We start from the raw sequence: 24,276 nt of genomic DNA on the forward strand, positions 1-24,276 counted from the left end.
GCTCTCTCTCTCTCTCGCCGTTCCGAGTTTTATTTCTCGGTCGGATGCCGCCCGCAAAAGTCGGGAAGAAAATCCTGCTATACGTTGAATTTATGTTGGTCAGAGGACATGCATACACACACGCAAATCGTAAAAGTTGCGACATAGGAAGTGGCCAAGCCTTTTAACTTTTTCGGAGAGCGAAAAACGCGTCGTCGCGCTCCGTCTCGCTCTGTCCGTCGTGTGGTTCGGTCGGTCCAGTTCGTGCGCTCACGTCAAACTCATTCATTTTTTTTTCGAACATGGAGTAATATCAAACATGGCGGAGGGAACAAACACAGTTAGATTAGTAGAGCGATTAAAAATCAAAATTGGTGAGTTTATCTGTATTTTCGTCGTATCTTTGTTGTTTGTTATTTGATTTTTATTGTGCGTAATCGATACGGTACAACCTTAAACGGTATACGGAACGGTTTTCGTGTTGTTGACATTTTGAGGTTGCCTCACTGCAGGTGGTGCGATTTTATGAATCAAACTCCTTACAATAATCAATGAGGGACGATTTATATTATCATATGTGTTTGTTTTTAGGTGAAGGGAAAAATATTCCGCCCAGAAACCATGCATCCACACCTAGGGACATATATTGCACGTTAACCCTAGATCAAGAAGAAATCTTCAGAACTCTTACAGTTTATCAATGTTTAAAGTAAGCATACCGTCCAATATTCCGTCCATTATTGTTCTGATAAAACCTAATTTTCAGCCCTTTTTTTGGAGAGGAGTTCCAGTTTGACGTTCCACGCAATTTCCGATTTATATCCATCTATGTATTCGACAGGGACAGACAGACAAATAAACAGGATAAAGTTTTAGGGAAGGTAGCTATAAGGAGGGAACATCTAGCATCGTACAACAACAACAAGGATCACTGGTTTCCTATTAAAGCGGTAGATGCAGACAGTGAAGTGCAGGGAAAAGCAAATATATCCATAAAGTTTGAACCAGTTTGCATAAGATGTAAGAACACTTCGTATACGATCCCAAACAAAAAGTTAGTTGTGAAAGTGTTAGAGTGTTTAGACCTGACATTAAAAAATGGCGCCTGTGATCCCTTCGTCGTAGTTACTGTGACCTACACAAATAATAAACAGATAGCAAAAAGAACAAAAGTACGTAAAAAAACAACAAATCCCAAGTTTGAGGAAGAATTCTCTTTCAGTACGTGTGAAGACAGTGATAGTAATGCTGAAGTGTGTGAACTGTTAGTGTCGATATGGCATGATACCCCAGGAATGAGCGATAATGTGTTTCTGGGTGAGGTGAAAATACAACTTAAAGGACACCAACAGAGTGTTCCTCATCAAGATGCTTGGTAAGTTTTATATTACATTGTTGTTGATTTATTTACCCATTCAAAACAGTTTCATTCATTTCTTATCAAGGTTTCAATAATACTAATTGTGTTTTTGTAAGAATACTTATCAGTTTTATCTTTGTTCTTATCAAATTTAAAAAAAAACGCTTATTGTTAATAATTCAAAGACAACTATAGTGATGTTGGTGTATCTACATTTAATGGTTTGATACAACAGACTAATTTTTATAGGTGACCTCTACAGATATTTCCTTCCATTAACTAAATTCAACAGTTTTAACGGTTCCGTGCTTTTATATTTTTCCTTTCTATATCGGTATTTTTTCTACAATTCCTGTAATAACTTAATCATAATTTAACAAATAAAAACCAAGGAGGTACTATCAGTTTTGTTACATTTCTTATTTATATAAGCCTGCTTGAGCACTGAGTGATTCATTCGAATTTCTTTGTTTTAATTTTGCCGTCAATATACTTTTCTCCTTTATTGGTAATATCCTTGTAAACGAAAAGTACGATAATACAAACCCAGATATCATCAGAAAAAATGCTCTTGTTCACATCAAGGAGTTGTTTTCTCAGTTATATAAGGCTTTTCGATTTTTGATGTTATCGTATGGTTCTAGAATCCATTTTTAAAATTATATACGCAAAGCCATAATCACAAAAATGTGACTTTGGGTTTAGATTTTGTTATTATTTTGATATTGTTGACAAAACAAGTTGGCTGTTTAACATACCAGGCTTTGGTTTGTAATGGATTGATTGATTTCGATATTATTTATTATTTTCTTGTCAACATATTTCTATTTCAAATTTTTGCTGTTTCTCTTCACTTTAATTTCATTTTCATACCTTTAATATGTTTTTTTTAACAGAAGAGGTGATATTGCTTAATATTAGTTGTTTTCGGTGTTTTCCTTTTGTTATCTGTAACATAGCCTAGTTTGATTAATTTTTTTGTTGTTTTTTATTTAATATAAAAAATAAAAACACTTACGGTTCTATTGTTTCTGCTGATTATCTACTACTCATTCAGGGTTATGACCTTACACAAGTTCTATTTTTCTGTTTTACTTTCCTTCAAACTGGTTTTTATTTTTAGATCCTTTAAAATGTCATGTTTTCGATTTTTTTCGGCGATAATCATCATACGGTCTGTTGGTGTTAACATTTAGGGGCGTGAAGAAATAATCCGTATTTCTAGCGTTTATGTCTAAGTTTGTTTATTTATCAGAATAAGTACCGTTGAAAAAACGACTTTCTCACAACGTTTTCATTTATCAAATTATTCTTCGACGTCATTTTGCAATAATAAAAAGAGTTTATGGTTTACAGAAATTCAAAAACCAATCTTAGTGATTGATGAGACTTGTTTATATTGTGATGGGCATCCGATAAATGCCAATACCGCATCCAGTTTCAGGTTTCGTTATATTTCTCTTTTAATTCCGGGAACTGATATCGTTGTAGTTATCGTGTAGCGAGTGTAAGAACAGAAAAATGTCGAAAATGAGCTTTAGGCCGCAGAAATGACAGGATGTGACATGTCGTAGATATTCTGCGGCCACCCTATCTCGGTATTGGCACATTAAACGATAAAACTGGCAAAATGTTTCCGATTTGGATGACCACGCGGTAGAAACAACCGCTTTTGGTGCATCTAACAAACCGAATCCTGATAAAAACTACGATGTCTAGTTTTTTTTATTTATTGTTCGTATTCGTTAAACTAATGATATTCCATCGATATAGGGATGATTAGTTATTTGATTAAGGCTGGTTCGGATCTTGTCATAACTTTGTTTTGGCTTTGTCATGCTGAGAAAGGTATATGGAAGGATACGTCTATAGTTTCAAAGGTATACTTATTAAATCAGTTTTATTCGCATTTTATTCAAACCAATGTTTCTGAATATCTGAAATGTATTGATTAACAGCTGTTAATTCATCGGATATAAGAATTAGAATCCAAGAACTGTGTTAAACATAATTTTTTTTGATTAATCTATGTTTCGATTGCTACATTTTCTGTTAAACAGACTTAACTATACTACTAGATCAAATGGTTTAATCCTTGTTCGGTATGTACCCTGTTGTAGTGTTATCCAAGAGTTAATACTTTGATATTAATATAAGAGAAGAGTAATTTCTCAGTCCAGTTATTAGTGGGCATCTGGGTACATGTATAATATTTCTTTGGACTTTGTTCTGGAATAAAATTCATTTTCTTTATGTTACTTATCGCGGATATCCTCATAACTAGATTCCATAGGTTCATATCGCATAATTTGAGATTTTCTTTCACTTAACTAATACATTTTCCTATATTTCTCTTTAACGTGCTCTTAAATAAAAATGCTATGATATTCTTATGTATAACTTCATTTTTGCTTGTTTTGGATTGCACTAGTAATACGTTTTAAATAATAATGGCCGACAGAGTATCATTCCCTGGAGGAGTAAAGTCAAAACTATCGAATTTAATAATGTAAATAATCATTAAGCCTGATGGCGTTAATAACACAACCAATAAATGATAGTGATAAGACTGCATACTTACTCTTAATGAAATAGCCAACTTGTTCGAAGATAATCGTGTATTTCTTGTTTATACTAGAGTATAATATCTTTTTTAAATATGTGGCATCATTATGATATTTTAATTAGGTAATTAAGAGAATAATAATGGATTGGGGGAAAAGTAGTTTAGTTTTTTTCGTGTTTTTCAAAACATTTTCGTTCCTGCACTGTAGAAGCTTTGAGATTTCAAAAATTGTTTGGTAGCCAGCTTTATACCATTAAGGAAGTTTTTCAAATACCAGAACAAGTGTATTATACGGTAATATATCAATTCCGATCGCTTAGTGGTTGACAGGAGACAGTAGAAAATCGGCTTGATGGTTTGGTCAGTTTTGAACAACTTACAATGAACAGTTCCTTTCCAATGTCATCAATCACTTAACGTCACCTTCTTTCGTGTCAATAAGGGCTGTGTAATATTTCTAGGCATATTTTTCGTACATTGTTATCATACGTGTAAGAGTCGATTCTTTTTTTGGTTTACAGTAATTTAATTCAAGTCAATGTAATTTAACAGTAATTTAGTCATTTTTGAGTAAACGAATGGTGCTATCTTTATATCTGGAATATTCTAAGTATTGTTATCTTTTAAACACACTATGATATGGCTTAATTTGAGTAAGTATTACAATGCCATGCGACTTTAAAGTCATTTATTAAGAACGTCTCAAAATGCCTTTTCCTGGATTTATATCGTAAATGATTTCGACTTTAACCTAAAACTTTCAATGCAAACATTCCTAAAACGTTAATATAACGAGTAATTTGATAATAAAACAAAATTTCGGTTGTAAAATAAAGTATTAGATATTTTTACTGTTTTTTTATCCTGTTATATAGTTTTTGCCAGTGTTGAATCATCCCTACTTCAGAGACGTAGGAAAGGAAATGCCTATCTTTTTTTTTGTTCGCGTCGCCTTTGAATATGGAGAACGGCAATAGGAAATACGATCTGGCCAGGAAGTTGCGTGAAAACCATATGACGTGCATCTTTGTCGATATTAAATAACCCGAATGTTTTGGCTTTGAATTTGTGTCAGTTGAGCTGGTGGCGAGTTGTTTCAACATATTATGGAGACTAAGTTGAATTATACAACTCGGCTGAATCACCAGGTAAATCGACGGGCCTTGGAACTGACTCCTTCACCCACAAAGCTACCAGCCTCCGAGCAGGTTCAATCGATCGACAATCGAACGTTTATAAAAACCATTCATGCTTTACTATACGTGTGGGTATCCTTTTGATGCTAGCGTTGTTTTTTGTTTTTTTTTTTTCATCGCTCACTCATCGGTTGGCGTTTAACTACTTAAATATACATTTAGTAAACCCACATTCGGTTATTTAATTCATTTTCAACGTCAAACAGTTGAAGGAAAGCTACCCGAATAAAATAATAGAGGAGGTGTTCTCTTTCACCTACCACACACTTCTTTTATGACCTGTCAAGTATTAAATGAAAGCTTGCTTGGGAAGTTGCATCTATCGTATCGTCTGGAGATTGCACCTTTTGATTAGCACTTGTTACAACCAGAAGTCACACAAGTTCTTCATTAATTACATTACCCCTACACCGATAATAATCTACTTTTTTCTATACATAATTCGATATTCTTTACAATTTGGACATTCTCAATGCACTGCGTAAGTAGAAAACATTATATAAGGATTTTAGACTAACTAAATTGAATTTGTTTTCATTGGTTTGATGGATCAGTCTAATGCATTAAGTTTAGTGACAAAATTAAGAAAAATTCCTAAGAAATGCAATTGGATGTTATGTTTTATATATTGGAGGCATCATACATAACAGGTCAATTGAAAAGTCCCCGGCCTGACACATAGATGGCGCTACTAGAATTAAATCCATACATTTTTAGTTAGCCCAAACCCTCAAAAGATGCGTGTATAAATTTGACAGCTGTTGGATCATTAGTTTGTGAACTATGGCTTTTTGAGTGAAGCAACTTTTGTTATTGTGCAAAAATTGATAAAACAAAATTTCACGTGTTGATAAAATACTGCTTTTTGAAGGGAAAAAATACAGTTGAAGCAAAAACTTTGCTTGATACCGAGTTTTCGGACACTGTCCCAGGAAAGTGATCCATCAAGGATTGGTACGTTAAGTTTAGACGTAGTGAAATGAGCACCGAAGACGGTGAACGCAATGGACGACCAAAAGAGGTTGTTATATATTTAAAATTAATTATAGACAATTATCATAATGAAGAACTTACTGTTTAACTTTATCTTTGTTAAATATGTCTTTGTCTATCCAAAGTAGAAGGGAACTCACGTCATCTAAAATTATATCGCCATAATATCGCAATGTTTCCTCATTTAACTTTGACTTTTAATTTATTTTGACTTTGTTATATAACAATATTCTAATGTAAATAAAGTAATGAAATAAAATGTTTATAAAATATAATTTATTTTAATATTATAGTGCCTCTAATGCAAATGTTTTCGAAGGACTTAAACTACAATTAATTATACAGCCACAATAGTTTGTAGATTAGAGTTGTTTTTTTATATTTGTATTAAACTGTTTCGAAAGCACTTATGGTATCCCCTGAAGGCCTAATCCACGTGAATATCAAGCATATATCGAAGTAATGTATTTTATTTTCATTAGAGAGCATATTTATGTTTAGTTCTTGTTTCCTTCGTTGTTGTGTTTCCTTGTCAACTCATTCTAATAACGCAATATTGTGTTACCGCCTGTGTACATTTTTTCTTGATAAAATTAAATTTGAGTAAATTATATTTCCCATACCTGCAAAACAGTCAGTATTAGTTATCTCCTCAGTAATTTTAACTAATTGCTTATGTATTTTTTTTCCAGTGTACTATGGTATGGTGCATTGTCCATAACAATAACTCCTAGTTTTTTAACAGCTGATTTTCTAATTTCTGCTCAAGAAATAAAACCATTCCTGTTTCTAGCATGAGGAACAATATATATGCAATGAAGTTAAACTTCTTCTAATATAGATCAGGATATCGTGGGAAATAATACATTCTATTCAAGCCACTCTAACCTAGAACACAACGCAGGGGTGTATAACTGGGGAATCTATAGAGTACCATAGAATTTATTAAATCTAATTACCAACATTTTTCAAAAACCCGGTGTTTCCTCAATCGAATAAACTGAAATTTCTTTGAAATATTGTTTGACGTGTCCCCATTTAAGTTCCCCTTTTATATTCTCTATATTTTGTGTTTTTGATAGAGTTGGTAAGGTGGCCACACCTTGTCCTTTGACCAGGCGCCATATTAATGAATGAAACTGTTTGAATCGGTACGAAATAGCTCCTTTTTCCCCCCCGTAACGTCAACAAAAGCGCGCGCCCGTCAAAGCGCGCTGTGTTTATCATGCGAATGGTGTCATTCGTCTCGACCATTTAATCGACCGTTCTCGGAATACTTCAAACGAGTCGTTGCCGTGACATTTCATTCATTACGAATAGGTTTACACGCGGCACATATGAGTAACCGTGTAATTAACTCGAACAACAACAATAACGCAGAAAAAAACGAGTTTCCTGGTAGTCGCGGCGATCGAAATCGATGATGAATGACGGCACACGCGGAAATTACGACCGTACCGCTCGTACTGACCGCACGATGCTCCGTTGCAGGTACTTCCTACAGCCCAGGTCCACCAGGAACCGGCCGACCCTCATGAACTCCACGCCTCCCGGCACCCGGCTGTCCAGCGATAACAGCCTGGGGTCGCTGAGGCTTCAGGTTCAGTACACGGAGGACCGGGTCTTTCCCGCCTACGTCTACCAGCAACTGAAGGACCTGCTCCTGCAAAGCGCCGACAAGCAGGTGAGCGCGGACTTGATCAATTTTCCCGAGCAGGAGGTAATCCTACGGGTTTTTGACGAATTGCAGTTGATCACGGTCAGCCCGCTCCGGTTGCTCGGTGACGTTATCAACAAGGTGGAGATCGCTCAGCCGTTGGTCCGGATCTTCCTTCATTACAAGAAGGTGGTGCCGGTGATAAAGTCGCTGGCGGCTGTGGAAATTAGTGGTGTGACGTAAGTATTCTGCTGTTTTTTTTTTCATTACATGAGAGAGACGCCGTCGATGAAAATATGTTTCCTTGTAACATTTATTCTTTTAGATATTCCTTTAGCAAACATATATGAAATACAAAGCCAGAGACAAATGATTTAAAACTGCTGACATGTATATTCTTAGATTGTAGACTTATTAGAGTGTATATCAAAACTCTCGTCACACTCTAGACTACATATTTTTTTATATTGTTATTTTTTTATTAATCTCCTACAACGTCAACAATCTGTCCGTGGGCAATAAGTATTATTATATGATTTCAGTTATATAGTATAACCATCCTGGCATGTAGAAGATCACTTCAGTATATATATATATATATATATATATATATATATATATATATATATATATATATATATATATATATACTATTCTAACTTATTTTAAAGTCTATCCTAACTTATACTCAAAACTATTCTAGCTTATTATTAAATCTCACTCTATGTGTTTATTGATCAGTTCGTTTGAGTCTATGCACTACACTGTCCGAATACTCCGAATCACACTCGTTATGGGTTCTATGGGGGATATCGCGTTGAATCAGTTTGTTGGACACGTAATATGGGGCATCGACGATGACTCGCAACACTTTATTCTGGACCCTCTGGAGGATATCTATGTTAGAGTTGCTAGTAGTACCCCACAGTTCAATACCATAGGTCCAAAGGGGCCCAAGTATTGATTTATACAGAAAAACCTTGTTATCTAATAATAATTTAGATTTAGACGCCATCAGTCAATACATTTGGTTTAGTTTAAGTCTAATTATTGCCAGTTACTTCAATTTTTGCTACTATTCTTAATGGATAAACCTCAACAATCATTTTCTTCTCTGCTCTTGTTATCATAAAATTTTGGCATATGTTGATACCTATTCGATGTCGTTGAAAATGATGTGTTATAAATTTGGCAGCTAACATTCCCACTATAACTAAAATGAATGCTGTTTGGATTTTATTAACATTTAAAAATATAACCTTACATTCTGCACTTACCCTCGGTCTTCCATATTTTAAAACCGATGTATGTTAAGCCACTGAAAATAACACAACAATTTAATTATTATTACTGTAGAATTATTAATGTAACACAATCTAAATATCCTAGATTTTATTGTTGTTTTGACTTGATTGACTGTACCGATTGACCCGAAAAGAATGTACCGCTATTAGAAAAGGAAGACAATATAGTTTATTCTTTTCTATGGTTTATTCTATGTAGGAGAATACGCATGGGCCAAATCCGGAGATAGATGTGGAGTAATGTACCCTCTAAATTTTACAGCAGTACAATATCTCAGCTTCTAGAGATATCCCAAATATATTCTTAAACTTATAGACTTGTATTGTTTTGGATAGACAAATATTTTTTCAAAATGTTGGCTTTGAAAATATATTGCACAGAATGTAATTTTATGTTATTACAAGGTACAAGCTGTTAACTGTAACTATTTTTTATTCTCAGACTGTAGACATCTCAGAAATAAATCATCTCAGAATTAAGAAAAAATTAAAGACCGTAAATTAATTTTATTATAGCGATTTTTTTTTTCGCAAACTTACGGTAGGGTACAATATCTGAGACTTTAAACATATAACGGATATATTCTTAGACTGTAGACATATATTTTTTAGGTACATACTTTTCAAAATGTAGCCGTTACAAATATTTTCACACAGTGTAGATTAATGTTATTCGAAACAGCGTACGTTGAATTTTCTAGAATGTAGCCATTTAATATTTCAAACTGTAGACATATCTGAAATATATTCTTAGACTGTAGACATATTACTTTGGTCGCATATTTTTTCAAAAAATAGTTATTGCAAAAATAGTAAATGTATGTTACTCAAAGAAAAATACATTTAATTTCTTAGAATGTAGTCACATAATATTTCAAGTTGTAGATATATCTCAAACATATTCTTAGACTGTAGACATCTGAAAATTATTCACAGATAAGCGTAAATTTATTTAATTCTACAGATAAATATTTTTTAAATTTGTAGCGATACAAATCTCGGGCTGTAAGCGTCTCCAATATGTTCCTAGATTGTAGACATTATTTTAGGAGCATATTTTTTCAGAATGGACCAATTGAAAATATATTCTGAGTGTAGATTTATGAAAGTTTCTGTAAATGTTTATTTTCTTAATAGCGATAATAGTCGGATTATAGTTTTACTAGCGACCCGCCCCGGCTTCGCACGGGTGCAATGCTGATACTAAATTAAATACACTACAGAAAAAATATGAACGTTGTATATAAAAACATAGCGGCCCGCTCCGACTTTGCACCGGCATAAAATATTAATGCCTATGTCACTCAATGAAAACATGATTAAAATCGATCCAGTATTTTTGGTTCATTCATTACCGCCCTTGGCCTGCACGCATTAAATTTGGAGTAAAACAATTCCTCTTCCCCTATACTTACTATGAAGATTTCCTGCTATCTTTGGAATATCTAAATTCATACAATTTTTATTACATTACACATTTTTAAACGCAAATTTTAAATTTGTAATATCTCCGAAAATATTTGTTTAATTTACATGCTGTAAGGAACCATATTGATCTATATTAATTGCACACTGTATTTAAGGTACTTAATTCGATAAGGATTAATGCCGTATTGCTTAAAATAGCTTCGTAAATAAGCCATGTTAATGTGGGTTATCCCTAAAAGATAAACATATACCATCGCGGACTTTTTTGTAGACCTTTTTACGGTGTACAATACTGTAGTACATTAATTTGATCTAACTCGTAGGGTTAGGCAGCGTTTTTGCTAATTGCTAAATAAGCCTAAAAAAATAGGTTAATTTACGACATCACGTTAGAAACCTCTAAAATTAGCAATGTTGCCTTAGTATATTATGCATGTATTATACATATAAACCTTCCTCTTGAATCACTCTATCTATTGAAAAAAACCGCATCAAAATCCGTTGCGTAGTTTTAAAGATTTAAGCGCACATAGGGATATAGGGACAGAAAAGGCGACTTTGTTTTATACTATGTAGTGATATTCTACAGAGGTATTTTTTCGAAATGTAGACATTGATCTACATTTGATTGTTTGTATTGTATTGTTAGTTATATAATTCCGGCTAAAGTCTCATAAAAACTACATTTTTGTAATAAAAATATGTTCGCACACATATTACGTCTAAAAATAAAAGCATCGTTCGGATGAAAATTCATTTATTTTGTTTCGTGAACGGATGTGCCGTAAAAGTTGTTTTTCTCCATCCGGTCAACGAAACAAGCCGTTCGTTAGATCGAATTTTTCCGGCTCTGGTTTTTTTCCTGTGTTACTGTTTCCCGCGTGGGCGTCCGCGGCACATGTAAAAGGTAATTTCGGCATTAAAAGCCAACTGCCTACACAGGGACCGCGTAAACGCGTGGGAGCTTCCAACCAAGAGCGGAATTTCATCTATAGGTTCGCGATACTCCGTCTTCGTTGCCCCTCTCTTCCTCTCTGTCTCTCAGTATCGACCATATGTTTCTTACTTTTTTTTTCCTCCCCAGCACTCCACCGCATCGTAATGAATCATGTCGGGCGTCTATTAAACATATCTTAATCCCGATGCGATGGCATGACGTCGCCTCGTCTGCATCTTCTATCAACAAAAATGATGTAACGACGGAAAATAATGGGTGCGTCATTACGTGTAAGAGATTCGTGTTACTCGCCCGATTTGACATCATCGGTTTTCGCTCCTTAAACTGGACCCCAGGTACTGCGGATGATTCACAAAAAACGATCGCGATAATAATGAATGACTGATGAGGAAATAAATGCTTCCTATTAACATTTAATGGGAGCCATCGGGTTTTTTTAATGAGTACCGAGTCATTATGAGTGTCGAGTGTTAACGAAATTTAAAAAATCGTTACAAAGGAATCTAGCGTGCTTGAAAAATGAACTTATATCCAATGTGTTTATTATTATATCAAATTTATCTTACAATTTATCAATAAATATTTTTTTAGATTATACACTCTTATTATCTCACACTTCTCTTTATAAATTGCCTAAACTGTATGGTGATTATAGATAAATTTGATCCCAGTTTCTCAGTTATTATGGCAGATTAAAACCAAATAATTTATTATATCGTATGTAAAAACTGTAGACAGAGAAGTTATCATAGCCTGTAAACACTTTTATCACAGGTTAGAAATAAATACTCTATCATATTGTAAACTTAATTTCTAAAATCGTGATCATAAGTTTGCTAAGTTGATCGATCTAAGGCTAACCATAAATTATCTCAACTGTAGACAGATTATAAGTTAATACTGTCACCGCTTGTAGCTATAATGTTTTTTCTAGATGATACGCACTTACTATATTTGTCTAGATATTTATATGTACAAATTATAGTCATATGTTAACTGACTGTAGACATGTCAGCCTATTTACATATATTATCCTAACTGTAAACAAATTATAGACAAGTACTATAACCGTTTATAGTCATATATTTTATTTTCATTTTGCATTTTTGCAAGAGTATGTGCATCTATTATCGCTGTTTATAGATATTTTCAGTCAAATTCATAAATATTCAACTGTAGGCAGATTATAGACACTTATTATCTTCGTCTGTAGATATTTATATAAATGTAAACAAATTATAGTCATATGTTAACTGACTATAGACACATCAGCTTATATAGATATTATCTTAACTGTAGACAAATTATACACAGGTATTATAACTGTTTATAGTCATATATTTTCTTAGATAATGTGCATTTTATTTTCATTTTGCATTTTGTATCTCTGTAGGTAAATTCAATCGTAAACGAATAATAGTCATATACGTATTCGACTGTAGACAAAACATAGACAGATACTATAACTGTCTATAGTCATACATTTTTCCAGATAATCTGAACTTATTTTTTTCATCTGTGGATATTTATCCAGTTGTGGACAAATTATAGTCATATGTTACCTGACGGTAGACACATCAGCCTATTTACATATATTATCTTAACTGTAAACAAATTATAGACAAGTACTATAACTGTCTATAATCATACATTTTTCCAGATAATATGAACTTATTTTTTTCATCTGTGGATATTTATTCAATTGTGGACAAATTATAGTCATATGTTACCTGACGGTAGACACATCAGCCTATTTACATATATTATCTTAACTGTAAACAAATTATAGACAAGTACTATAACTGTCTATAGTCATACATTTTTCCAGATAATATGAACTTATTTTTTTCATCTGTGGATATTTATCCAATTTTGGACAAATTATAGTCATATGTCACCTGACGGTAGACACATCAGCCTATTTACATATATTATCTTAACTGTAAACAAATTATAGACAAGTACTATAACTGTTTATAGTCATATATTTTCTTAGATAATGTTCATTTTATTTGCATTTTGTAACTCTGTAGATAGCTTCAATCACAAACGAATAATAGTCATATGAATATTTGACCGCAGACAAAACGTATCTTCATCTGTAGATACTTATTCAACTGTTGACAAATTGTAGTCGTATTTTTTCTGACTGTAGACATATTTATATATACATCTATAAATTATCTCTGTCTGTAACAAATCGTTACGATGTATTATATCACCATTTGTTTCAATATATTTTTCCACATAATGTGCACGGTCATATGTTAACTTGGCCTTGTAGGCATATAATATTTTATCCATAAATTATTTCAAATGAAAATACATTGTGGAACAATATCAATTTGTAGATATGTCTTACATATTATAAACGAATGTTTGATCATATTGAAAACAGTTATTCTTAGATTGTAACCTATTGAATATAAAATGTGGAAAGTTTGTGACAAGTCTAGAGACAAGGTTGCTAATTATTGTCTCATATTATGGCCAGTCCATATGCATAACTTCTAAATTGCAAGTATATGTTTTTAGTGACCATATGTACGATTGTAGATAAATATTCTCTCAGACAATTACGTATCCATTCGAGTCCGTCTGTGTGGTAATAACCGGTGAGATAATGAGAGCCTGGTTGGAAAATGGGCGTTTGATTATTCGGAGTCCGTAGCGCCTCGATATTTCACAACAATTAACAATGACAACATGACCAGAGTCGTACCGAAAAGGTCCGACAATGTCCGGTGGCGGGGTACGTGAGCGGCATGCGCTATCGCGGGCGACACCTAGCCGCAGAACAGTTTCTGATCCAAATCCGAATCGGCAGGAAACCTCGCCTACATTTTATGTTTCCGAGAAAAAAGCCGAAATATCTGGTCGGCGGACGTTTTCTGCATCACCAATTAACATGGCGAAGGAAATTACGACATTCCAGCGACCGTTTCGTTTTCGTTCAGTCGTCCCGCCACCAACTAACCAACTGTCTGTTTACATCCACTATTTTCTCTCGATTATTCGATATTTGTGCTCGTAAATCTGATCACTGGCAAAATGAAACATTTTTGGGCACTATTTTTTGATAATTGTGTGAGGAAAACACATATAGTCTATCCAAAGTAGTAGTGTCAAACTATCGATATAATTAAAATAACTAATAATCACATATTCTACTTGTTCTCTAAACTTGTCTATAAGCTTTCCACATTTTATATTCAATAGGCTACAATCTAAGAATAACTGTTTATAATATGTAAGACGTATCTACAATTTCATATTGTTATTGTCCCTTCAAAATACTCACTCAATACTAATATAAGGATTTTATTATGAATTCAGTTGTGCGCATTCATAAAATAACAAGACATAACAACACGGAACTTAAGAAATAGCTCGGATTACATTTTCACGTATCTAACACTTTACATAAACCTTCCTGGAAAACCATACGCCGTCCTATGTTGTTATAGCCTGGATTTTCCAACGGTAGATCAATCGGTCAATATTTGTTTTCCTTCTCGTCGTGCCAGAACCGTTCGGCTTTTCCGCCAACGACCCGTGGCGGGAAAACCTCTCCCCGCGAAGATATTTCGAATATCTCCATCGATCAGACGGGAAAATAAACGTATCTCGAACGGGTGGCGTGCATTATTTGTAGATACATAATCCGAAGACCCCCCCGAAGACGACTTCCCGAATCGTTCGTACAGCACCGAAAATAGATCTGACTTCCCCAGTGCTTCCCGACGGTCTTGAACCTGTCTCGACGATTTCTCGGTCTAGTTTCGTTTTTTTTCCTGTTCGAGTCGGAAACTGTCGTACTGTCGGTGTCACGGGGGTCTTTATATCCCCCAGGTCACACGTTACTATATATAGTCATGCCTGTATGAGTGAATGAAAGTAGGGCTGAATTGTCGATTGAAAACGCCAAGAGGATTTAACCTTTTATTATAATATATTATTTTACTAAACTTATTCATCGTCACTCAACAGATCTCTTTTTGGAAAAATATGTTGAGAGCCAAAGGGATTCCTAGAAGACAAAATGAAAAAAAATATACGTTGGTATTTGGTAATGAAAATAGCGACTACTGATTGAAACTTATACAATACTAATATAGGCTTTAATCAAATGTCATCCAGGTCTGTAGACATGTGTCTATCTTATATATTAGAAACAAGCATTCATATATTTTTTTTAATGTTATAGATTTAAAATAAGTCATCTAAACTGTAGACAAACGTTATTCTAGTTTGCAGACAAATACATTCATAGATTAAAATATATAATACCATAAATTATCTCAACTGTAGGCAGATTGTAGACAGATTATGGACAAATAATATACCTGTTTGTAGTTGTCTCAGATGATATGCACTTATTATTTTGGTCTGTAGATATTTATTCAACTGTAAATAAAATATAGTCAGTTAACTTATACTGACTGTCGACATATCAGACAGCACTCATACATTATCTTTAAACTATAAACAGATTATGGGAATCTATTTTCGTTGTTTGTAGATATTTCCAATCGTAGACAAATTATAGTCATATGTTAACCGACTGTAGACATATCAGATTGCACTCATATTATCTCAACTGTAGACAGATTATGGACAAATAATATAACTGTTTGTAGACATATTAGAAACAAATCCTTACATTATATCATCATTTGTAGTAATATATTTCTTCAGATGATCTCCATTTATTATAACTTGTTTTAGTTATAGAGGACTATAGTCATATATAACTTCAGCTCAATAAATGTATCAACTTTTGTTAATAAATTATTTCGATTGAAAAATACAAGCCCAAATTGTAGTCTTAGATTATAGCCGTCAAGTATCAGTACCTTTTACATCTCTTTATCCAATATTTTTCCAAATATGTAAAATTCGCACGATGCCAAATCAGGTGAATGTGGCGGACGGTTAATGTTGAATGTATTTTCGGTTTGGTGGCTCACAAAGTTTTTTTAAAGTGAACAATAACCATAATGTGGTTGTATCATCATCTGAAGTTCTCGAAAATCCAACAAATGTTCACTTCGATCGCAGTAATTATATTTTAATTCAATAACACTAATTTTCCAACATAGATAATCATCATTAAGTTACATTCTTGTGTCTGTGGTAAATATTCATCAAAGATTTAACCAATATTTTAAACTAAAATATTGCCGAATCATTCTTAGAGAAAATAATCGACAGGCCTTGACTTGGTCTCCTTTTGGTATTCGTCAAAACGATGAACATCATTATGTATAAGGCTGCATGTATCATCGGGTATTTATTGGGGATCTCGGTGCTATTAATGGAGTTGTTTGATGAATTATGACGTAATAGCTGAAAGGTTTTCATTCATGTGTTAATGTATAGCTTCGGTTTGTCATAATATACGACGGAAAACATAAATTATCGCATGTTATAACATATGTTAACACAGATTATAGAAAAATATTCTCATTCAAACTACATAAGGATATGGATTATCACGTAATGTAAAGTTTTAACATTGGGATTATAATCTCACATTGATAACTTATATAAGGTTATAAGCAATAGTTAACTCACTGCAAATATATGTTATACGAGATTAGATACATGTTACATGACAAACATTAGTCAACTAGGCTCTTAGAAACTATTTTTAGATATTTTTTAAAAATAAATACTTATATTTCTACAAATATTTAACAAAACTGAAAACGTGTTTCGTTTTTCAAACACATTGCCTACTTTAATTTGTATTTAAAAACTAAAAGACTTATGATATAATTGAGATATGTAACTAGAATCTAACTATTATTATAATCTAATAATTATCTAGAATTCCTGAAGTTGTATTTTAAACTGTCTGCAAAACTTCTGTCAATCTAAATAAAGTACTTGGCTGATGACTTCAAGTGCTGAAGACTCTACCAAGAAAAGGAATTATGACACTCTACAATACATCATTCTTATCAAAATAGGTCCCGTATAAAATGAAAGTTCTTACTTATTACTGGTACCAGTAATATTCAAAGTATTTCAAAAAATCCTGTTAAAAAGGTTAAAACCAATCATATAAAATATCTAATACCTGCGCATCGGTTTCGTTTTATGAACAAACACTCAACAATTAACCAAGTACATTAAATTACAGACGTTATTGAAAAGGTCAAAAAACGAGAAAAAATGCTCAGCTATATTTTTGAAGCTCATGCATAAATTCCATAAAATATTACCGAAGCGATGCACTAAAGTCTTAGACCCCTACGTGTCAGCCAGGATGTTTAGAATTAAATAAGAAGAAGCTTACTTAACAATGAAATAATCAAAAGCAGTTTTCCTACCCTATACATGTGACATACTCCAAATACAAAATGAAATTTGTTATTGAAAATATAGTGAAGTAGCTACCAAAAAAAGACTGCAACACGCAAGTAATAATATAAATAAGTGAACCCAGACATGGAGAATAAAAGTCAACTAGAGTAAATCAGTTCATATTGAATTCACCTATAATCAATCTATTCATATACCAATAAATATGAATAATTATTTGTTGTAAAGTGAATATCAAACAGAAAAGAAAAGAACTCAAATTAAAATATAGAAAATCTAAATTATCTTTACATAGTAAGTTGCTGCTATACAAGCAAATATTAAAACCTATATGGAATTGGATTCTATTAATTATGGAGATATTCTGCGAGAGAAAAAAGAAACGAGAAATATCAACATAATACAAATATTTCAGAATAACGTCTAGAGAAGTATTGTGGATTCACCGAGATCCAAATTATAAGTTAGTTGGTAACGAGATAAAAAAATGTTTGATATAAACAATTGCTAATGAATATTTAAAAGCTCTGACTATTAATATTGCTGAAAATTATTATTACGAACACCTATTTCATTATAATTATTCCATAGAAATTCCACTTTAACCGCAGACTTCCTATTATTCACCTCCGTGTCTTTTTTTCCAGCGATTCGACCACGATATTCCGCGGCAACACGCTGGTTTCCAAGATGATGGACGAGGCCATGAAGCTGATAGGGCTCCAATACTTACAGAAGACGTTGCAGCCCACCCTCGAGCTGATCTTCAGCGAGAAGAAACCGTGCGAGATCGATCCCACCCGCGTCAAGGACCCCAACGCCATCCAGACCAACTTGGCAAACTTGAAGTTCTACATCCAGAGGATCTTCAACGACATCACACAGAGCGCGGTCCACTGTCCCGCCCTGATGTGCCAGGTGTTCTATAATCTTAAGGAGTGCGCCATGACTTATTTCCCGAAGAATAGCGAAGTTAGGTAGGATGAGACTCCCTTTCCGAGGTAGTTTATTGGGTTGGTAGAGTAATCGATGTTGTACAAAGATAAACACAAACAATAATCACTTCGACTACAGTATGTATTACATCCCACACTTTTAGTTTAACAAAACACCTCTTTGATCTTACAAATCATTCAAAAATTTCTTGAATTGAAAAACTTTTTATCCAAAAACATGAGAATATTGATGCAGGTTCTTCTAAACTATCATAGATGGATACAGTTAATTCAAAAGATAAATTCGTTAATAGTTACTTGATGATTTAAGATTGAGTAACAGCCCTAAAAGGGATCCTCTTCTTCATTAATGCTGATTTCACGGTTAAACACATATATCTCAATTTTTTTATCTTTTTTTACAACAGCTTCAACTATTATTTCCATAAGCTTCTTGTATAAGCTGAATTAACTCAAAATGGCCAAGCTCATATAATATAAACAAAATGGCAATATGCTAACAAGGAAACAATACAGTGGATTAAAATTAATAGAAGTATACATTCAATGCTACAAAAGGTTGCTTTCCATCAACCCAATACCATATTATCCACTATACTCGATGATCATAAATTATTATTATGCTTTGTTCCAGATATTCAGTGGTTTCTGGCTTCATATTCCTGCGGTTCTTTGCCCCTGCCATACTGGGACCTCGACTCTTCGATCTCACCAACGAGCCCATCGACTCCCAAACCAACAGGACGCTGACTCTGATCTCCAAGACTATTCAGTCCTTGGGTAACTTGGTACGTGCTTTCGCGCCACCTACATCTCGTATAGGTGTTAGCAACCGTCTTGTCCTTGCAGGTGAGCAGTAGATCGACGCAACCTGTATGTAAAGAAGAATACATGGACTGTTTGTACAAGGAATTCTGTACGGAATCCCATAGGGATGCCATGAAAAAGTTCCTGGAGATTATATCGGCGAATACGTCGAGCTCGCAGACTAAAGTTAACGATAAACCGGTGACCTTAAAAGAAGGGTAAGTCCCTCCGATTACGACTAACAGATCCCTTCTTAATCATCGTTTTCTTTTTGCTTGCATCGCTACAAATAAGAGAAGTAAAAAGGTAAAGAAATATTATTTCAGTTGTTGTAGTGAGTTCTAGGCGTCTTCATATTTAAACTGATATGTTTTCGTTAGTTAGATAAGTCTATCACGTCGTCTATCTAGAAATGTATAGATCCTTATATTTAGAGAACATAATTACATTAATGATTATAATATTCCAAAAATGTCCAACCTTTGGTTTTATCTAAGATATTTGATACGAGTACGTAAATATTTTTTCCTATCACATCGCACTTGCTTGATAAAAGGCTAAATAACACTCGACTGATTTCTTTATAAATATTTCCTTCCTCGCCACTGCATAATATTCGTTTAGGTTTTTCAGAAAACCCTTTTATTTCCGATAAATAAAAATAGCAATCTTGATTTGTTGAGTCAATCCATACTATACAGAAATAATTTGAAAAACGCCTATTATTTATCTTGATTTCTTATATCATAGTTAAAATAATCTAGATAACTACTGTCTGCACTATTTGATAAGGCCAGAAAGTAGATTATTTCCCGTTTTAGCGTAAATTCGAAAAAGAGAAAAAAGAAAAACTATGTTTTGTTTAATATTAAATGGCATTTTCGGACTACCTGCATTTTAACAATTGAAATTGGGCAAAAAATGTTTGTTATGCTATTGTTACTACCAGGTGTTATCACAAAATAAAACGATATAATAAAAATCTTGTTTTCGAGAACAGTTTCCAACAAGTTTTATAAGATTCATCCTATCCCCCAGTTTTAGCTGCCTAACTTCTGATTGTAATATTTCACATAATCAATTAACTAAAAATTATTTTATTTTAACAAATCACTGGGACTAGGTTGTTTGTCATAAGTGTCTACTTCAGAAAGAGTGAAAAAGATATTTCAAACTGTAAACTCGCATTTTTTTATCGAACTACAAAACTTGTTGAACAACCTGCTAAATACTTCCTATATTTCAGGTTGATGATTAAAAGAGCACAGGGACGAAAGCGATTCGGACTGAAGAATTTTAAACGACGCTACTTCAAACTGACCACTTATAGCTTGAGCTATTCGAAGAGCAGAGGTAATTCGAGATAGAATTCTTAAAAAACGACCCTTTGATAGTTCTTTTTTGTTTTTCAGGGAGGGAAGCGTTGTGTGAAATTCCTCTGGCGAATATACTTGCGGTAGAGCGTCTGGCCGAGACGTCCTTCAAGATGAAGAACATGTTCCAGATCGTACAGCCCGAGAGGGCTCTGTACGTGCAGGCGGCCAATTGCGTCGAGGAGAAGGAATGGGTGGACCTGTTGACGACCATCTGTCAAACGAATGGCAACAGGCTCATGAAGTACCACCCGAGCGCGTTCATCAACGGAGAATGGATGTGGTAAGTCTTCTTTCGGATCGAGTTAGTCGTGTGGAGAATGAATTGGTGTCATTTTATGGCAGTTGCAAAAGCCCCGTTGAACTAGCGCAGGGCTGTGCCAACGTGTCCCAGCAGGACAGTAACAACTACCACCTGACGTTGGACCCTGAACGTGATCTTCAGAGAATCCACTCTCTGTTCATGGCCCACTCCGATAAACTGGACGCTTACGTCAAGGGCCAACCGGTCCTAGAACAGGTCCTGGAAGAGTTGCGCGCCGTCGTCGTTAACATCGAGCTGAAGCATCGCAGCTACAAGAAGACTTTGGACAGGAATACCAAATACGGCAGTCTGTATGTTCTTCCCGTCTCGTTGATGGCGAACATCGTTGAATAATGTTCTTTTTGTTGATATAGGGCGTCACCCATCGGCGATGACAACTATTTACTGGCCTCCCGGATGAACCTGGACAGACAGATGCTACGAGGCCGACCCACAGATTCCTCGGGATCCTGAGCCTAACTCACGCGAGATGTCGTTCAGTGTTATTAATTCAAGATGACCAGCTGGAGAGAGACGAGACGATACACTCGAATATAAGTTTTGTGATAAGTTATAAAGTGATTGGAGCTTCCCAAATATGGAAAATCTAGTGCCTTTCCAGTGGATATATGTATACACGCCGAGGAAATCATATTTTTGAAAATTTAACATGTATCCGTCTTTCTGTACTAATGATGGCGGTGATGAGTCAGTTGGCACCTTTCTGGCCGGTCATCGACGTGGATTTTCTCTCAATGTTTTCAAGACTGCTATAATATGTATATATTTAACACATTTACATAATTCGTAAGCAAGAACACCATTCCTAATATTCTAAAATTCATCTCTCGACTGTACAGGGCACGGTCATTGCACGGATTGAGATCGAGCAGGCCTTGTATATTGTTTTGGGGATAGAAAATTATCTGGCGACAATCAGCCTCCTCGAACATAAACACGCATATAGTTGGTTTTATTACTCCGTCGTTCTGCCATTTTTTCTGGTGCAATTTTTCTTCGTCTTGCTTTCTAACGAGTAAGTACAAATTTGTGTCTTAGTTGATGTGCAAATAGTTATATATATGCTAGTTCTATCTCCGTAAGCAATAAAAAATCATATAGAGTGATTAATCTTAAGTATTCGATCGGGTTCTTCGAGCTAATGCGAGCTCCAGACCACTGTGTATATTGATATAGGGATATTGCTTGATATTTTCAAGAATGGCTCGCGATGCTATAGAAGGGGGGTTGCTAAACGACAATTCCGGATTTCGGAACCGTCACGAGATTGACTCCCATCGAATTCAACTAATATGCTCTCTGATGAACAACCCCTACAAGTCTCCCCCAGAACAAAATCCATTTTTTTACATATATACGTTGTTTGTAGATAGTTCGTTCGAAATGGACATTAATTAAGGGCATTTTAATAGTTTGATAACTTACCAGTACCGACATGTTTATTTTTTCTTGGTCCTACTGTGTCTGAATGTTATTAAATTAAATACAAGTTCGGATTCTTCCAATGGTTATTATTTGTAATCATTATATAGTATATCTAGTTTTATATATATACATGTTTATATATAGCGTTAATTAGTTTGAAATAAAAAGCGACTTTTAAAATAGCAACTATTTTCTTATTACGATGATTAGACATCGATCGTTATGATTGATTATTGCTGTTCTAAAGCTTTGTTTATTGTCCTTTAAGTTATTCGGGGTAGTACATTACCTCCATACCTGATTTTTTTAGGATGTCTTTTCGCAGACAGTTTTTTAAAGTACTGACTCTTTCGTGCATTTAATGCCTGTTTAAACTAATTGTTCTTTATTTAAGTTATTATTAACAGTTTAAATTATTTCATGTTAGAAAAACGTTTATTGTACAAAATATTTTAATAAAAACATATGCAAATCTTACTATACATTTTTTGTTTATCCCAAATTTTTAATGATCAACTTATGTTAGAGATGGAAAGGTGAATGCGCCATATTTTGCAGATTTATCGTGGGTTTTTGTATCTTACCTTTTTAACAGAATAATCATGGTATGGGTCTCATTTGCAATATATCGTAGCAATTTTGCAAAATGTTTATGTATATTTCCGAATATATAAAAAGTTACTTTCATAGATGTTAATAATGAAAAGGGCGAATGAATATATAATGTATCTTTTTAACACATTTACATAATCCATAAGCAAGAACACCGTTTCTATTCTAAAATTCATCTCTCGACTGTACGGGGCATGGTTACTACACGGATCGAGCACGCCTTGTATATTGTTTTGGGCATAGAAAATTATACGGCGACAATCAGCCTCCTCGAACATAAACACGCATATAGTTGGTTTTATTACTCCGTCGTTCTGCCATTTTTTCTGGTGCAATTTTTCTTCGTCTTGCCTTTTAACGAATAAGTACAAATGTGTGTCTTAGTTGATGTGCAAATAGTTCTATCTCCGTAAGCAATAAAAAATCATATAGAGTGATTAATCTTAAGTATTCGATCGGGTTCTTCGAGCTAATGCGAGCTCCAGACCACTGTGTATATTGATATAGGGATATTGCTTGATATTTTCAAGAATGGCTCGCGATGCTATAGAAGGGGGGTTGCTAAACGACAATTCCGGATTTCGGAACCGTCACGAGATTGACTCCCATCGAATTCAACTAATATGCTCTCTGATGAACAACCCCTACAAGTCTCCCCCAGAACAAAATCCATTTTTTTACATATATACGTTGTTTGTAGATAGTTCGTTCGAAATGGACATTAATTAAGGGCATTTTAATAGTTTGATAACTTACCAGTACTGATATGTTTATTTTTTCTTGGTCCTACTGTGTCTGAATGTTATTAAATTAAATACAAGTTCGGATTCTTCCAATGGTTATTATTTGTAATCATTATAAAGTATATCTAATTAGACATCGATCGTTATGATTAATTATTGCTGTTCTAATGCTTTGTTTTTTAAGTTATTGGCAGACAGTTTTTTAAAATACTGACTTTTTCGTGCATTTAATGCCTGTTTAAACTAATTGTTCTTTATTTAAGT

General features: G+C 34.0%; 1 protein-coding gene across 2 annotated transcripts; it reads left to right on the forward strand.

Annotated features, from left to right (window-relative positions):
• On the forward strand, positions 1–23,134 carry RasGAP1 (Ras GTPase activating protein 1). Of its 2 annotated transcripts, none has more exons than XM_076414039.1 (12): positions 1–353; positions 571–688; positions 746–1,354; positions 7,586–7,778; positions 7,845–7,990; positions 18,419–18,748; positions 19,362–19,515; positions 19,577–19,752; positions 20,781–20,887; positions 20,929–21,190; positions 21,253–21,522; positions 21,586–23,134. In XM_076414039.1, the coding sequence occupies exons 1-12, from the start codon at positions 299–301 to the stop codon at positions 21,683–21,685; spliced, it is 2,520 nt and encodes an 839-aa protein (XP_076270154.1). In that variant the 5' UTR covers positions 1–298; the 3' UTR covers positions 21,686–23,134. The 2 variants fall into 2 exon arrangements, with proteins under 2 accessions (XP_076270154.1, XP_076270155.1); XM_076414040.1 differs by having other exon boundaries at positions 20,947–21,190.
• Positions 23,135–24,276: the final 1,142 nt, after the last annotated feature.

Source organism: Rhynchophorus ferrugineus, unplaced genomic scaffold, assembly GCF_030347505.1.
Source record: "Rhynchophorus ferrugineus isolate W39M unplaced genomic scaffold, kcgeb_rfMv2 rfM9, whole genome shotgun sequence".
Classification (NCBI taxonomy): Eukaryota; Metazoa; Arthropoda; class Insecta; order Coleoptera; family Curculionidae; genus Rhynchophorus; species Rhynchophorus ferrugineus.

What these genes read in the sequence shown, in the direction of transcription:
- RasGAP1 (XM_076414039.1), top strand. Translation starts at nt 299, where the DNA reads ATGGCGGAGGGAACAAACACAGTTAGATTAGTAGAGCGATTAAAAATC. An exon ending in ACAGTTTATCAATGTTTAAA is followed by an intron (nt 689 to 745) that starts GTAAGCATACCG and finishes CCTAATTTTCAG; the next exon opens with CCCTTTTTTTGGAGAGGAGT. An exon ending in AATACCAAATACGGCAGTCT is followed by an intron (nt 21,523 to 21,585) that starts GTATGTTCTTCC and finishes TTGTTGATATAG; the next exon opens with GGCGTCACCCATCGGCGATG.